We start from the raw sequence: 15,257 nt of genomic DNA, 5'->3' as shown, positions 1-15,257 counted from the left end.
GGATTCTCCCTCTCCCTCCCGTCTCTGCCCCTCCCCCACTTGCACGCTCACGTGTGTGTGTGCTCTCTCTCTCAAAATAAATAAACTTTAAAAAAAGCAAGTTATAAGATAATGAGTATATGACAATCTCACTTTGATATCAGAAATTAAGTATATGTAGCAGGATGACTCCTTTACCACTTCCTTTCTCTCCGTCTTCATGTCTGATGTGGGAAAAGGGGTCTTTCCACATCATGCAGCATAATACAAAAAGAGAAGTTTATTCATCTTGCGGATGCACCACGTAGGCCTGGGAACTGGCTGGGATATTGGAGGAGGGCAGTGGGAAAAGAAGGAAGGCTTCTGGCCTCAGCTTTGACCAAATTTATAACAAAACTGGGGAAAAAATACATTGTTCGTTCTCTGGGTTTTGGAAGAATTTCATTTCACGGAAGCTCTTCATTTCGATGTGTGCTAGATCACAAGAAAGTCTTCAGCTGGGGGAAGTATTGAAGGAAGATGCAACCACTCAAAATCTGAAACTAGAGGCTGAGTTTACTGCTTGCTTAAGCAAGGGAGAGCTGACTTACAAGGCACAGGGTCTGAGCAAGGCAGAGGGTTAACTCTGGGAAGCATGCTGGGGGGGCGGGGGGTGAGGGAAGGTCAGCTTTCAGAGCGTACAGGAACTGGTTGACCTGTAGCCCTAGAAGCATGGTCAACGAAGTGAGGCTGTTGCTGACTGGTTATTTTTGGGGTGTGCTATTACTGGTTAAGTGCACGGTTTTAGGTTACTGAAACAAATGGTCATATAAACCGGGTGTATGACTGGTTCTCAGTGTTACTAGTTATAGCCCCAGAACAATCAGGCTTCTCCTAAGAGGATGGGAATGTTTTACTCTCAGGGGAAAGGGGAGGGGATGGCAGGGAAGTCTACACCTACATAAAGATCTCCAAACATATTGAGTAGAAACAGTTCTCAAATGCTGCCTCCAATGTGATGCCTTTTATATTTATATTTTTTAAACACCCACACAAAACATATATTACCAATGTATCATAGTGTATTAGGATTCTCCAGAGAATGGGTCTCGGTGAAACAGACCATGTGGTGCCTTTGTTGCTGGAGCCAATCTTGATTGGCTAGGACTGGTTTCTANGGTTGGTGACCAGTAGTATCTCCAGCTGATCTCCGAGGACAGCTCCAGGATGCACCCCCAGGTTCCAACTGGGTCCTCCCCACTGAGTGACGGGTAATGGCCTCCGTGACCCCCCAAGTCCGGCCCTAGAGCACAAGTGAATCAGAGCCTGTGCGGCCTCAGCTTCTGCCTTTCCTGGCTGGTAGCGGAGGCAGCCCAGCCGCAGCCAGCTGTCAGCCCCTGACCCTCTGGGGAGACTCTGGGGCTGAAATTCTTGGGGCAGATTTCTCACCCTCTCAGTACTTCCTTCCAGCTCATCTGGCAAGTGAGAAGACTTCACAGGCTTCAGAAGAGGACAGTGGCCGAGACTGCTTTGAAAGGGATAAAGAGCTCAACGAGAGGAGGCTATCACCATTACAGTCTAAACCTCAGACCCCAGCTGGGCGGCAGGCGGTCACATGTCTGTAAACAACCGGGCGCTGTGTGAGCACAGAGGCTCCTGTTACCGAGTTGCCCACATGGGTGGCCCGGGCTGACTGCGGGGCGGGTGGGGCAGGGGCCCCAGAGGAGAGAGGAGAAAGGGAAGGCTTGCGGCATGGGGGTCGGGGAGGCTCACAGAGACCGGGGCTGATTCCCAGAGTGCCTCCATGAGGTCAGTAGGGTGGCAGGACCCTCTCCCCATCACCCAGGTAACACCCTCTCAGTGGGAGGAACAGGGAGGGGGTGGCCAACTCTGTGAGGAAGCTCCCAACCTCCTCGGGCCTGCCTGGCCTGCCTGGTGGTCTCCATGGTAACAAAGTTACCTCAGGGACTGGAAACATACATCTCATTGGCCTGGAGCCCCATGGCCTCTGAGGTGGGGCCCACAGACGGCTAGCGGGGGCCAGGCCCTCATCTGCCTCAGTCAGAGCCAATGTCAGGGGGAGGAGGAGCCCTCCAGGCTTCCCTCAGGGAAGGGAAGGGTCAGCCTTCTGTTGGAAAACAGCTGCTGGGCTCTGGTGCTGACAGCCAGCCATCTTTCCACACCAAGGCTCTGTCCTGTTACTGACCTGTCTGGAGCCTTGATTTCCCACCAGAGTTTGTGGAGGGGCCTTATTCTGTCGACCCACCCAACCCACCTCACAGATGTCTGGCCTGCTTCTCGGGCTTGGAGTAGACACAGTTCTCCCCTCTTCCTTTCCTCTATCCTGCTCACTGATAAATTTTTAAATGCTGGCTTGCTTAACTTTCATGGCTGTGGACAAGCCTGGGCCTCAGCTTCCTCATTTATAAAAAGTGGAGGTAGAAGTAGATTCTTTGTAAATTTTCTTTCAGCCTTGAGTCCCTAAATCATGTCACTCTCTTGCTGAAAAAAACATTCAGTGCTTCCCACTGTCTAGCAAAGCCCTAACTCCCTAGGGTGGCATCCAGGGCCAGGGCTACCTTCTGACCTTTTCCATCACTCTTCTGTTTCATGTACCTCAAACATTAGCCAAACTGAACCACTTGAAAATCCCTATACATTGGTGCATCCTCCACCTCTGGGCCCTTTGTAATGGTGGGGGGGGTGGGGGGAGGGCAGGGCGTTCCCACTAGAATGCCTTCTCCGGTCATCTCCCCACATTCAATCTTGCCTTTCCTCAAGTCCCAGCTCTAGTGCCACCAACTCTGCATAGCCGGCCCTGGTTTCCCCCATGCACCAAGCATCCCAAATGCCTCAGATTTCTTTAGTAGCACTTCATCTGCATTTGCTTAAACCATGGGGCCTTCTTTCCTTTTATTCTAATTGCCTGCACACAGCACATATCTGATTCCTTTGACTAAGTTTTTAAGATCAGAAACAATATCTTACCTACCTCTGGGTAACCCTAGCTAATTTGGTATTCCGCTGGGCTCAGTCTCTGCCTGGTGCCTCTCTAAGTGAGTATCTCTCAAAGAATATTAGGGCCTTCAACATGAGGGGAGTAGAGTAGCACTCCCCCAACCCCTCCCTCATTCCCAAATTACCTTCAGTCATCAGGACCTCTGTAACAGAACCCCAAGCTCTTTCCCTTGATCTAGCCCTGAGCCCTGTTATTTCCCTTCTCTCTCTTAGTGCTCTCTTAGTAGATCAACTTAGCCTCTCTAGCTAAGGCCTCTCTCCTTACCTTCCTTATTTCTTGCAGAGTGGGATTTTCTTTATTAAGCAGGAAACTGGGAAGATTTTCACATGATAATATTTTTTGACCCCCCCCCCCCCATATCTACTACAAAAGCCCACTAATGGTAGGCCCAAAGAATGCTCATGAATGAATGAATGATCAGGATAGCCAGCTCACATGCATAATTAGGACCAAACTCTAGTACCTCTGGTCTGGTGTCCCTAGAGTCCATTCTCCATACAGAAGGCAGAGGGATCTTTCAAAAACGTACCTACTATCACTTCACCCCCTGCTTGAAACCCTCCATTGGTTTCCCTCCACTTTATACTAGAATTCCACCTCCTCGCCCTGTCTTGTAAAGCCCTTCATGACCCAACCCCTGCCCACCTGACATCACATCTTGTACCCTTGCTCCTTGCTCGTCACAGGATTCCTTCCATGCCTTTGCACCGCTGTGTCCTCTGGCTGAGTGCTCTTATTCATGATCTTCATGTGACCAACTCCTCCTTGTCCTTCAGACTTCATCGTGAATGTCACCTTCACAGAAGCCATCCATGACCTCCTGGTTCTAAAGTAGCTTCCTCCAAACACAATCTCATCACCTTTCCTTATTTTCCTTATATTCTATTCAGCCTCTATTGCTGCATGACATATTGGCCCCAAATTGTGAGATATGAATGTATCTCACAATTCTGAAGGCGAGGAAATCAAACGGTGCACAGTGGGTACAACTCACCTCTGCTCGGTGGGGTCTGGGGCCTCCATTGTGATGGCTTAATGGCTGCGAGCCAGAACAGCTGGAAGCTGGCTGAGCCCTCTCTCCTTCTTGCTCATGTGCTCTCTCTCTCTCTCTCTCTCCCTTTATATGGCTGGCTCGGGCTTCCTTCTAGCATGGTGGCCTCACGATAATTAGACTTCTCACATGGCGGCTCAGTCTTCCAAGAGATGGAGGCAGAAGCTGTCAGTTAGCTCAAAAGGAATCATGTTGGGTCCCTTCTGACATAGGGAGAAGATCCAGGCCAACTCGGATTCTCAGGGATGGAACAGAGACCTTACCTCTTGAGGGGAGTAAGGGCAAAGAATTCAAGGACATCTCTAATATGCCAGAACCACATTTTGGCAAAAAGACATTTTCTTATTTTTTTTGTTTACATGTGTAACTTGCTCATTGGGCAAACAGTGGGCATAAAACAAACTAGCTTTTTCCCCTCATCATTGTTTTCTAGATGAACTCTGTTGACTGTCCTTTTCCTGTCTCTTAATAGCATTTTGGGGAGATCTCTTTTTTTAAGTTTATTAATTTATTTTGAGAGAGGGAGCACAAACGGGGGAGGGGGGCAGAGAGAGAAAGGGAGAGAAGGAGAATTCCAAGCAGGCTCCGTGTGGTCAGTGTGGAGCCCAATGAGGGGCTCGAACCCACAAACCAAGAGATCATGACCTGAACCAAAACCAAGAGTCAGGCATTTAACCAACTGAGCCACCTAGTATCCAATTTAAGACCAACCCATTTTCCTCCCTCAGGCAGGGTGTGCCTTTGGCCCAAGGGAGCAGGGAGGGCATGGGCATGGTCGGCCCTTGTACCCCACCTTGCCCTCTCCACAGCTCCTTTCTCTTCTTCTGCACGGTGTCAGGAAGCAGTGACTGGGGGAAAGGCATGCTTGCTGTGGCCACGTCTTCTCCGGCTATGAATGCATCTGGCGTGATGGGCATCTGGAGGCCAACTCTCTTGTGGGGCACACCGCAGGGCATCCCACAGCACTGTTCCCGGATGTGCTCCCCTTCCAGCTCTATATCTGACACCCCCCACTCAGCTCTTGCCCCAACCCCACATCCACAGCCCATATCCTGTGGGATCTCCTCACCTGCAGCTTTTCCTGTCAGGAGAACATGGGCGTGGCAGCTCAGGGGCATTCACCTCTCACCATGTCCCCCTGACCCATGGGAAATTCCTGCTGGATGCCCCTCTCTCTGTCCTCTGTCACCCTTCCGTTCTGCACTCCCCCCGGTGCCATCCAGACAGCACATGGGCTAATCTGCACACAGCAAATCCAGCTCCAGGGAGAGGACGGGAAGGGGCCAGCAACCCAGGTCTCCAGTGACCTTGCCTCCCCATCTCTCCCCTCCACTTCCCTGATCTCTGTTTGTGAAGACTGAGGAAGGGGGTGCTGGGTGGTGTTTGGGGCCACCAGCCATCTCATAGTAAATCTTATAGGCAGATGTGTCCAACCCCAAATAGTTTCTCTTCATTTTAGAGCATGACACACCTAAGACCCCTTTTCCCTTAGCTGGGTCTAGTCATCAATTTGAGCATCAAAAAGTCCACCCAATGTCTTGCAGCATATAGTCTGTCTCTCTCCTCAAATATAAGATCCATGAGAGCTGGTCCTCGCACGTTTTATTCCCCCACTGAACCCTGGTGCCTCGGACCGTGTCAGGTGCGCAGGTGGTGCCCCACAGACGTGTAACGAGCAAAGGAAGAAGGCCCTCCAAGCTCTAAGGGGCTGCCAGTATGGTCAAATGGACCAGCCAGCTCCTTTCCTACTCGTTCCCTGCTGTGAGCCTCCTGGCCACGGATGCAGATTTTCACTTCTGGCCTCTGGGAGTTTCTCTGGTGTCTGTTTAGCTCTCTCCAGGGGTCACTGGGGTGGGGAGGCTGACCTCCACGTGAGCGGCCCTGTGGGGCTGAGGGCCTTGGACATGCTACCAGGGCCAGGTCGGGGTCCCTGGAGCTGAGCCAAAGGCCTGGCCGAGGGGAAGGGGTGCTCTTACAGCTTTCAGTCTGTCGAAGGCAGTGGCTCAGGAGGCTGCAGCCCAGGAGGGGAGAAGTAGGAGAGAAGTGCATCTCTCCTGTAGTGTGTCCCCTGAGGCCGGCCCACAAACCCTCTGTGACCATGCCAGAAGCACATTCTGACCAGACCGTCTGGGGGTGGCGGGGGGCAGGCCTCAGTGAACACACTGCCGAGGGCGGCTGCCTCAGCAGGGCTGCTCCACCCCACCCCACCCCACCCCACCCTTACAGGNCCACACAAGACCGTCCATGGCTTCCTTCCAAAGCCTGAGGCCAGCCCCTGTCTACTGGGTCCTGGTGGGTTTGTCCTGAGCCACTTCAAATGACAGAAGTGGGAAATTCCCCCTCCCACAACACACACACACAACATAAACACACACATGCCTTGCAGGTCACAGGCAGGTGGGAATCTGATGGCATGTGGTTTGGACTGAAAAAAAAAAAAAAGTTTTCATTCCAAGGTGTTCAGGAGGAAGGCAGAGGAAGAGGGGAGGTAGAAGGAAGAAGAAATTGGGCAGCATCTGTGGATCCCCACCTGCATGCAGCAGCTCCAGCAGGCAGGGGATGTAGCGGCCAGGACATCGTACCCAAAGGGCAGGGGGAAGCCTGGGAGCCCCATTCATGCTGGGCCCAGAGGGCCAGGCCCTGGACCGACGGTGGGACGGCCCTGGGGGAAGGGGAGCGGGGGTGTGCTCTTGAATTTGAGGATGATCAGGGTTGCTGGGGCCAGGGCCCCCACTTTGAGGCCAAGATTACATACTGGGAACCCCTCATGATAGGAGGAGTGGACCCCAGGGTTTTGCCTGAAGCAGCGAGGGAGAAGACACTCCAGGGGCCGCAGGAGTGGCCGGAGCTGCCCCGAGCACATCCTCCCTTTTTCTGTCCTGTTTCCATGTTTTTGCCGCTGTCACCCACTGCTCCGGCAGACACACGCCCCCGGGAAAGCTCTTTCCAGACTAGAATACTTTATTCAAGAGAATCTGGCTTGGCAGTCGCACAGCCACGGAGGGGCGGCTTGCTCCGCGTCCAGCCTAGGGCCGTCTCTTTGCTCGTGTCCCTGAGAGGGGCAGGTAGTGATGCCTGGACCACAAAGGACAATGTCCCGGCACAAGCAGTGGCAAGATGTCAGGACAGACCTAGGGTGTGAGGAATGGCAAAGGCCCCCAGGCAAGCACTGGTCTCCAGAGCGGAACCGGCGGACCTCCAGGGTGCGGGGCTGCTGCCTGGAGGAGGAAAGAGCAGGGCCCCTCCATCCCCGGCTCCCCTCCAGCCTGGGCCCAGGCGTCAGAGCAGGCCTCTCCACCCCCGCCTGGGCTCGGAGCTCCCAAAGCCAGCGCTGCTGGTCCGCGCAGCCCAAGGCCGGAACAGGCCGCAGGTCCCATCCTGTCTCCTGCTCCAGGACTTCGCCCGGGCCCTGACGTGCCCCTCACAAAGCCGCACGTCTGTGTGCTTCCTGCGCGCAACCGAAGCACACATGGGTCGGTGGCTGCCTTCTTTCTTTCTCTCACGTTCTGTTTAAGGCACTGAATTCCTGAGGGTCCTGTCCCTCCCTGCCCCTCATCTTGGAGGAAGCAAGTCATTCAGCAGGGATACAATTGGCTAATAAATAGAGGGCAGGTGTCAGCAGGGAGGTAACTGAGAGTGTGCCGGTAATAAATACAGGAGCCGGGTGTGGGGTGACTCTCTTCAGAGGGGGGCTGGTTACCTCCGGGGAACAGTATTGCCGCACCTGCCAGAAACCAAACACAGAAAGGGGGTATCAGCACCCTGGGAGGGCGGGGTCCCTCCTATGGGAAGGGGGACAGACCTGGAGGGAGAGCTTGGACAGGGAGCACACGGAGATGGCAGCATTCCTGGGTCACTGCTTGCACCGAGGCCAAGAAACTAGGAGTTACCCTTCACCAAGCACTTACCCACGCGCCCATCCCTGTGCTAAGCACTCTTTCATGGCCCTTTACCAACATGCTATGAGAAGACCCTGCTATCATTACCCTTTAGAAGACAAAACAAAATCAGAAAACTAAGGCTCAGAAAGGTTAAGAAACTTGCCCGAGGTCACACAGCTAGTCAGTGACAGAGCCAATTTTGAACCCAGCCTGGCTCCGTGCAATAATGCCTCCAGTTATTCTAGGACAGCGGTGTTCTAACAGGGGTGCGGGCAACCCTACGTGTGCATGAGGACTGTCCACAGGGTATGAATATTGATGGTGTTAAGAGAATCTTTCCAAATCCGGAAATCAAAACGTTGCCCCAGGGTAAAAGTACTGGGGGTGAGGACAGTGACCAAAAGAACAGCTTGAGATACCGACTAGGCGCTGAAAAAGGAGATAGGCCAGTGACCGGGTAACCAAGGCTTTTGCAAGTCCAGTGGTGTCCAAGTCTTCGCTTTCAACAACATTAAAGGACAACGGAACCAAACTGTCAGCTAATATGCCAAGAGAAGTCATTTTTGTTAGCAGATCACCTTGAGGCTTTGAGCAAAGAACTTGGAAGGAGCTCAGTGATTGTATGGCATCTAGTTCCGTTTACTTATTTCTGGGAGCACGGTTTCTCAACCTTTCCCTCTACTAAAAAATGAAAGTGGAATTAATGCTGAATTCTATCTCAGTCTGGCAGGAGGTAACATTCATTAGTGGGCTCATTAATTAAAAAGAGCAGTGACCTCCATCTCATTGAGATACATTCCTAGTAGGATTGATTATACTTTTATGTTTAACATTTATTAAAATATGATGTATTTGTGCTGTTCTGATCAATTGGTACTACTAACGATTACTGTGATAATTTATTCCAGGAAAGAACTTAGTTTAGAGTTTTCTCTTCACAGGAAAATGAAAACAATTCAAATTTATACACCATTGTTATGGCAGATAAATATGACAAGGGGACACATAATGGACTTTTGAACATTACAAATATATGAAATTAGGGGCGCCTGGGTGGCTCAGTCGGTTAAGCATCTGACTTCACCTCAGGTTATGATCTTATACTCCATGAATTCAAGCCCCAGGTCCAGTTCTGTGCTGACAGCTCAGAGCCTGGAGCTGCTTCAGATTCTGTGTCTCCCTGTCCCTCTGCCCCTCCCCCATTCGTGCTCTCTCCATCTTTCTCTCTCTCTCTCAAATAAATAAAAACATTAAAAAAAAAAAAAAGAAGCGAGGGAGCACGTGGGTTTTGAAATTCTCTCAGGAGATTCCCAAGAGAGATGTTTGAGGACCCCTGTCCTGGCAGATGGAGGAATGGGACACCTTCTACATGGGGCTGCCTGCCAGGGGCTGGGGGGCCCCACACCGACCATACTGCCAGCTCTTGCCCCAAGTCCATGCCTGGGCCTGAGGGAGAAGTGAGGGCCGCACACATTCAGGGGACTGACATCCCCAGAGTCCCTGTCCTCACAGAGTGGGGTGGAAATCTCTATTCGCAGAGGAGGGGGCTCACAGGGTAGCACATGGCTCAGCTCAGTCCCATGGTCTGAAACGATTTCCTGGAGTCTTGGCATTGGGAAGAGGCAGGCTATAAAGCAGAACCACCATGTGTCTGAATTTCTGGGCCTGTGAAATATTTATTTTTACTACCTACTCTCAAAGATCTGGGTTTTCCTCTCTCTAATCCTCTTTCAGCCACACGCAGGCCTGGGCTCTAGCCGGGGCCTCCAGGTGTAAAGCCAAGATGGGCAGGTAGCATTGAAAGGGAAAGAGGAAGCTGGTGGACCCCAAGGTCTCCTGTGTGTAGGGGGTGGGGGTCGGGGGAGGGAGGTAGTGGTAAAAATACCAGCCTAGGAGCCAGTGGGGAGTGCACCTTCCCCAGGGCCACTAGGAAGTAGCCCTGGATGTGTTTTTAGCTGCTACCATTTTCTTCACTAGAATATAAGTGTTATAGGAACAAGAATCGTGTCGGTCCATTCACTGAGGCATGTGGCGCACAGTAAGTGCTTGGAAGATGTCTGTAGAATGACTGAATGTTCCCCTTCTTCTACACACTGAGGAAAATGAGGTTTGGAGAGGTGACATGACTCGCTAAAGGCCACAAAGAGACTCGGGGCCGAGCCTGATCAGGAACCAAGTTCCCCTCATGCTTCCTGGGCCCTAGATTCCCTAGGAGACGCTCGCTGCCTGTTCTGCCCCAAGACTGCCCTGGGCCTTGCCTTTCCCCTTCCCGACCACTGCTCCCTGCTGGCAGGGCAGGGGCCCCCTCTGGCCCAGCCTCCTTGCCATCCCTGGTCCCCCCCTCCGCACACTCACAGGTGGCAGTCTCTGGGTCTCTGCTTCTCTCTCTTCCTCTTCCCCCTGCCCTTGGGTCTCCTCCTGCAATAAGCCAAAAGCGTCAAGACAAAGTGGCTGGGGCACCCCATGCTAGGACAGAGGCTGGCAGGCCCGAGAATAGCCCGGAGCCCCAGCCAGGCCACTTACCTTTCGGGCTTCATCTTCTCCCGCAGAGGCCTGGGAAACAGACAGAGAGACCAGGGACAATCAGGAAACCAGTAAGTAGGGGCTCCCTTCCACCGCAGCACCTCTCAGACATCCGGAGCCCTGGTCCCGCAGTTAGTGCTGACACCACCAGGGGGCAGGATGGAGCCAATGAGGGAGGGATGGCTAGCAGCCTCTAGATTTCAGCTTCCACTCAAGGCTCTTGTGACCCCACCACGAGAGCAAGGACCCTCCTCTTGGGGCCCCTTCCCACACCCTTGTGCATGCCTCAACCTCTTGGCATCGAGCCTGCGGACCCGTGAGTTTGTTCCCTGCTGACTTTCTCTGTTCAGTTCCTTCCCTTGTACCTGCCCTTCCTCCCAGAGTGCATTCTGGGAGTTTCTGCAAGGGCAGTGAATGAGGGGCGAAGCCATGGACTGGAGGATGGTTGCCGCCAGCTCAGGCTGCCTGTCAGGGCACAACTGCCGCCCCCACCCGGGGGATGTATGACACTGCAGGGGGAGTGCATGAGGGGGTGACATGAAGTGAGGTGAGCACAAGCCCCACAGTCACTGGGCACGCCCTGGCTCTGCCTCCAGGGCTGTGGCTGTTGGCCCAGAAGTGAGAAGAAAGGTGTCCCTGGTGCCCAGCCTGTTGGAAGGGAACAGGGGTGGGGGCGTGGGCAGTACGGTAACAGTCGGCTTCGGGGCCGGGGGTCTGCTGCCCCAGGCTGGCTGTCGTCCTTAGGAGCCAGCGCATGGCACCAGGGCATCTTGGGACTGCCTGGTCATGTCTCTGCCATGTTGGGCCAGTCAGAGACAGTCTCTGAGCCTTTGTCTCCTCAGTCAGCCTGCCCCACAAGGGTGGCTATGAGGGCAGAGGTGACGTAGAAGGTGAAATGTCACCATTTGGCACTGTGCCCGGGAGAGCTATTACTGAACTATTGTTACATGGCTAAGCTCTGGCCAGGACGGAGGGGAGGAAATGGATTGAAGCAGGGCCTCCAATAGAGGTAGAGTGAAGAGGGCCTAGAGCCTGGGCTCTGGTCCCAGAGGGGTGGCCAGAGCCCTGGACAGTAGGCAGGGCCAAGCCCAGGGCAGCACTGCGGCTCCTGAGGAATATGGTTATGGCCATGAGGGGCAGCATAAGAAATGGCAGGCTTAGGGATTATATAGGCTGGGATCCCCTCCCTAGCCTCAGTTTCCTCATTTGTGAAATGGGGATGGCAATAGCACCTACCTCCTAGGGTTGGTATGAGGGGAGGGACCTTGTCTGTGTTGCTCACCGCTGTATCTCAAGCATCTAGGACAGTGCCTGGCATACAGCAGGCACTCAATAAATGTTTGCTGAATAAATGAGAGAAAACATTCAAGTGCCTGGTGTGGGGCACAATAAATGGTGCTTCTCCCCCCGTCTTCTGGCCTCAGGACCTCTAGACTGTTGCCTCCATCTACGGCCCAGGACACCAGGAGGGCACCGGGTCCCAGCCCATTTCTCCCCTCCCTGAGCCTGGTTAAAGTGCCAGGTCTGCTGCTCCTGGTACCTAATGTTCAGGGTGCCCTGGGCGAAGGCAGCAGGCCTGCTGGTTAGAGGCTCTGCCAGGCAGAGGCTGGCTTTAAAGAAAGCCCACCGACTCCTTCTTTCTGCCACTTTTCTCCTGCCAGAGCTTATCCCTCTCTGTGCCCCTCAGGCCAGTCGTCCCTTCCCTGGGCTCCAACCTGGCCTAGGACCAAGTCCAGGCTAGCCGTGTCTTTGCCCCAGACACCTCTGCCAGGGCTGTGGCAGTTCCCTCCCACCTCAGGGAGGGGGAGGGTGTGCCCCCAGCCCCTGCCAGTCTAGGATGGACCCAGGCTTCCTCTGCCCCTGTGGCTTCTCAGGCAGCTGTGCCCCAGCTGATGGGACAGTTTCCCCAGGCTAAATGGGCTGATGTGGGGAATAAAAGGCAGCTGCCACCGATCCCCGATATCCTTTGTCTCCCTCAGCCAGGAAGACGGTGCAGGAGGGATGGGCAGCTACCAGGCTGAGCTGCCAAGTGGGAAGGGCATGTCCCTGCCGCTCCCCAAGGACCTACCTGCACTCGCAACGGACGTGCTGAGAGAATGTCAGCTCTACATAGGAGGGCCGGTCCTCAGAGTGGATCTTCAAGAGCTTCAGGGAGACAAAGGTTTGATGCCGGGATTGGGGGATAGTCCGTGGGTTTCCAATGTTCTCTCCACCCTCTCCCTGCAAGGAGGACCTGACCCTTTGCTTCCCACCAGCCTTTGGATCACATACTCTCATTGTGCTTTGAGTCGGGGGGCAAACGGCCTCCTGCCTGCATGTGGATCTGAGGGGGGCCCCTGGGCCTCCTTACCCAGGGCCACCAGCACAGCAATACTGTAGGAAGGGGGACTCTGCTCTGGACTCAGAGAGACCTAAGTACAGTCTTGGTTCTTCTACCTGCTGAGCGAATGAAATGATAACTCTGAACCTCAAGCTCTTCATCTGTGAAATGTAAATAACACTTGCCTTGAAGGACTGAATGTTGAGGTAACAGAAGTAACATTTAGGAAGCACCTAGTACAGGGATTGGCCTTACTAGCAGGTGCTTAATAAACAAGGTGTATGTGTGCACGTGTATATGTGTGTACGTGTGTGTGCGCACACACACACACCTCAGGGCCCCAAATGCTCCTGGTAGACACAAGGGCTTTTTGAATCTGAACAGATTTCCTTTCCAAGCTCCACCAGATACCCTTGGGTCATGAGGTAGGACCAGGTTAGAGCCCAAGAAAGCTGGTAATGGAGGAAATGAGTGGGCTCCAAGCAGGGGGAGCACTGTGCTGGGGTGGGGAGAGTTGGGGCCTCGGAGTCTGTTCCGAGGAACAGGGAACAACAGGGAACAAGTNGCAGGGGGAGCACTGTGCTGGGGTGGGGAGAGTTGGGGCCTCGGAGTCTGTTCCAGTCCCGGGAACTTGGCCTGCTCTCCTTCCCTCCCTACCTGCATGGTGACATTGACCGTCTCTACCGGCATGCAGTGCAGGTTCTCATCACCACAGCAGCCGGTGCAGCGCAGCAGGGAGACGCACGAGGGGCTGAACATGTGCTGCACCTCGCCAGGGTACTCCGACACGATGTCCACCAGCCTCTCCAGCGCCCGGCAGTAGCTGCGGCCCCACACTTCCTGGAAGGGCACCACTACAAGGAGGCACGGACAGCTGGGTCAGGTCAGGAGGCGCCTGCCCCTCGGGGCCCCAGTGCCAGCTCCCCCAAGCAGGGCCTTCGGGGTTCAGCCCACACTCCCTCCTCCAGGAAGCCCCCAGCCTATGTGAGCTCTCTGTGCTCTGAACTCCTGACGTGATGCCTCTGGGATGACTGCGGGACCCTTAGCTCTTCTGCCGGACAGAAACCACAGGCAGAATGGAGTTTCACAGTGTCTCGCCTCTCTGCTCTATTCTCAACGCAGGTGCCCACATCTGCCACGGTGCTCTTGAAGCTTTGAGGAGCGTGTGTCTTGGCAGCTCCTTGGGCCCTCTGGGTCTTTCTCGGGCCTGATCTACTGCTTCCTCGATCTTGGGGAATTTGCAGAGCACGGTCAGTTCTGCATGATTGGCTCGTAGAGTCCCATGGGGAGGGTTAGCCTCTCCTTAGCCCTTATCTTCTGCCCCACTCTGAGCCAGCCCCTCTCCCTGGCAGCCAAGGCCACAGCCAGCAATGTGCCCTGTCCGCATCACTCTCCATTTCAGTGGGACCAGCCCTTACATCAAGCTTGACTGTACCATTATTCCTACCTTTGGGATGTGCTCTTTGTCCCCTTCCCATTTCTAACCCAATAAAGCCCATTACCCTGTCTCCTCTCTGGAGCCTTCTCCAACTTTCCCAGTATGAACAGATGTTTCTCCTTTGAGCATAATTTGGCCCCTAGGTTTTACCTTATCTTGGCCACTAGTGGCTCTTATCTCTTTTACAACCAAGTCAAGGCTCCATGAGGACAGGGACCCAAGCACCCAGTAAAAATAGGCTAAGTAATTACTGATTGATTAGATGACAGTTCACTGAGGATTATCAGGGACATCCCTGACCCCCACCACATCCTGCTGGTTGTGACCAAGATCTTTTGTGGGTTGATCTGGAATCTCTCAAAAGATGCTCCTTCAAGTGAAGGACAGGGGCCTGGTCCCAAACAGAGGCTCACAGGAAGTGTGTAGCCAGAGTTAGGAGACCTGGCATCCAGTCCTGGCCCTATACCGGCTGTGTGACCTTGGGAGGTCACTTAACCTTTCTGGGCATATCAGTTTCCTCAGCTGGGGAAAACAAGAAGACTGGGAATAGATGGTTGCTAAGGTCTCTCTTGGCTCTGACACACGGTTTGGGATTCTGTGCGTGCAGCCCAGCCCAGCCTTGAGACTGTGCGCAGAGAAACACCTCCTAACTCTGGGTCGTCCTGCCCCATACCTGATGCTTGTCCCCAGCTGATGGGGAAGGATAGGGAAGCTGAATCACCTGGGGACCCTGCAGCCTCTGTCCCAGAGCAACGGCCGCTCCTAGCCGTCCCTCACTTCCTTCCATGGTCTTCCCTAGGAGGCAGAAGGGGCCGAAGTCCATTCCACTGAGCCCGCAAGGCCGTGAGTCTCAGGGTAATCTCAGAGGAAAAATAAACTTCAGCCCTAGCAGAGGCCCTTGGGAAAGGCTGCAAGCTGGTGGAAAATACCCGAGGTGGTGTGTCCACGTGGAGCTGGCCGAGGCGGCCACAGAAGCAATAAACCGTGCTTATCTGGGTATCTGCCGCTTCATTCTGTCCTGCCTGCTTAAGGAGCACTAGGGGCTGGGCCAGGGATAGGAGGGAAGG

General features: G+C 53.9%; 1 protein-coding gene and 1 long non-coding RNA gene across 5 annotated transcripts in view; both read right to left on the bottom strand.

The window, feature by feature from the left end:
• Positions 1-239: 239 nt before the first annotated feature.
• On the bottom strand, positions 240-1,573 carry LOC144220516 (uncharacterized). The gene is made up of 2 exons (XR_013331763.1): positions 1,408-1,573; positions 240-515 (listed from the first exon to the last, which is right to left on the bottom strand). It is a non-coding gene; the product is annotated as an uncharacterized LOC144220516 (long non-coding RNA).
• Positions 1,574-6,493: 4,920 nt separating this feature from the next.
• The window catches only part of PGF (placental growth factor), a 13,140-nt gene continuing 4,376 nt past the window's right edge, over positions 6,494-15,257 (bottom strand). The window contains exons 3-7 of one of the 4 annotated variants that reach the window (XM_077750684.1): positions 13,410-13,606; positions 12,501-12,577; positions 10,433-10,462; positions 10,265-10,327; positions 7,625-7,752 (exon numbers count right to left, since the gene is read on the bottom strand). In XM_077750684.1, the coding sequence (XP_077606810.1) occupies positions 7,725-7,752; positions 10,265-10,327; positions 10,433-10,462; positions 12,501-12,577; positions 13,410-13,606 (395 nt within the window). In that variant the 3' untranslated portion in view covers positions 7,625-7,724. Of the gene's footprint in view, positions 7,753-10,264; positions 10,328-10,432; positions 10,463-12,500; positions 12,578-13,409; positions 13,607-15,257 lie in introns of all 4 variants that reach the window. The other 3 variants (XM_077750683.1, XM_077750686.1, XM_077750685.1) reach the window with 3 other exon arrangements.

The sequence above is a fragment of the Crocuta crocuta genome, unplaced genomic scaffold (genome assembly GCF_008692635.1).
Source record: "Crocuta crocuta isolate KB4526 unplaced genomic scaffold, BGI_CrCroc_1.0 scaffold186, whole genome shotgun sequence".
NCBI classification, from domain to species: Eukaryota; Metazoa; Chordata; class Mammalia; order Carnivora; family Hyaenidae; genus Crocuta; species Crocuta crocuta.
This window is presented reverse-complemented; position numbering and strand designations above follow the sequence as displayed.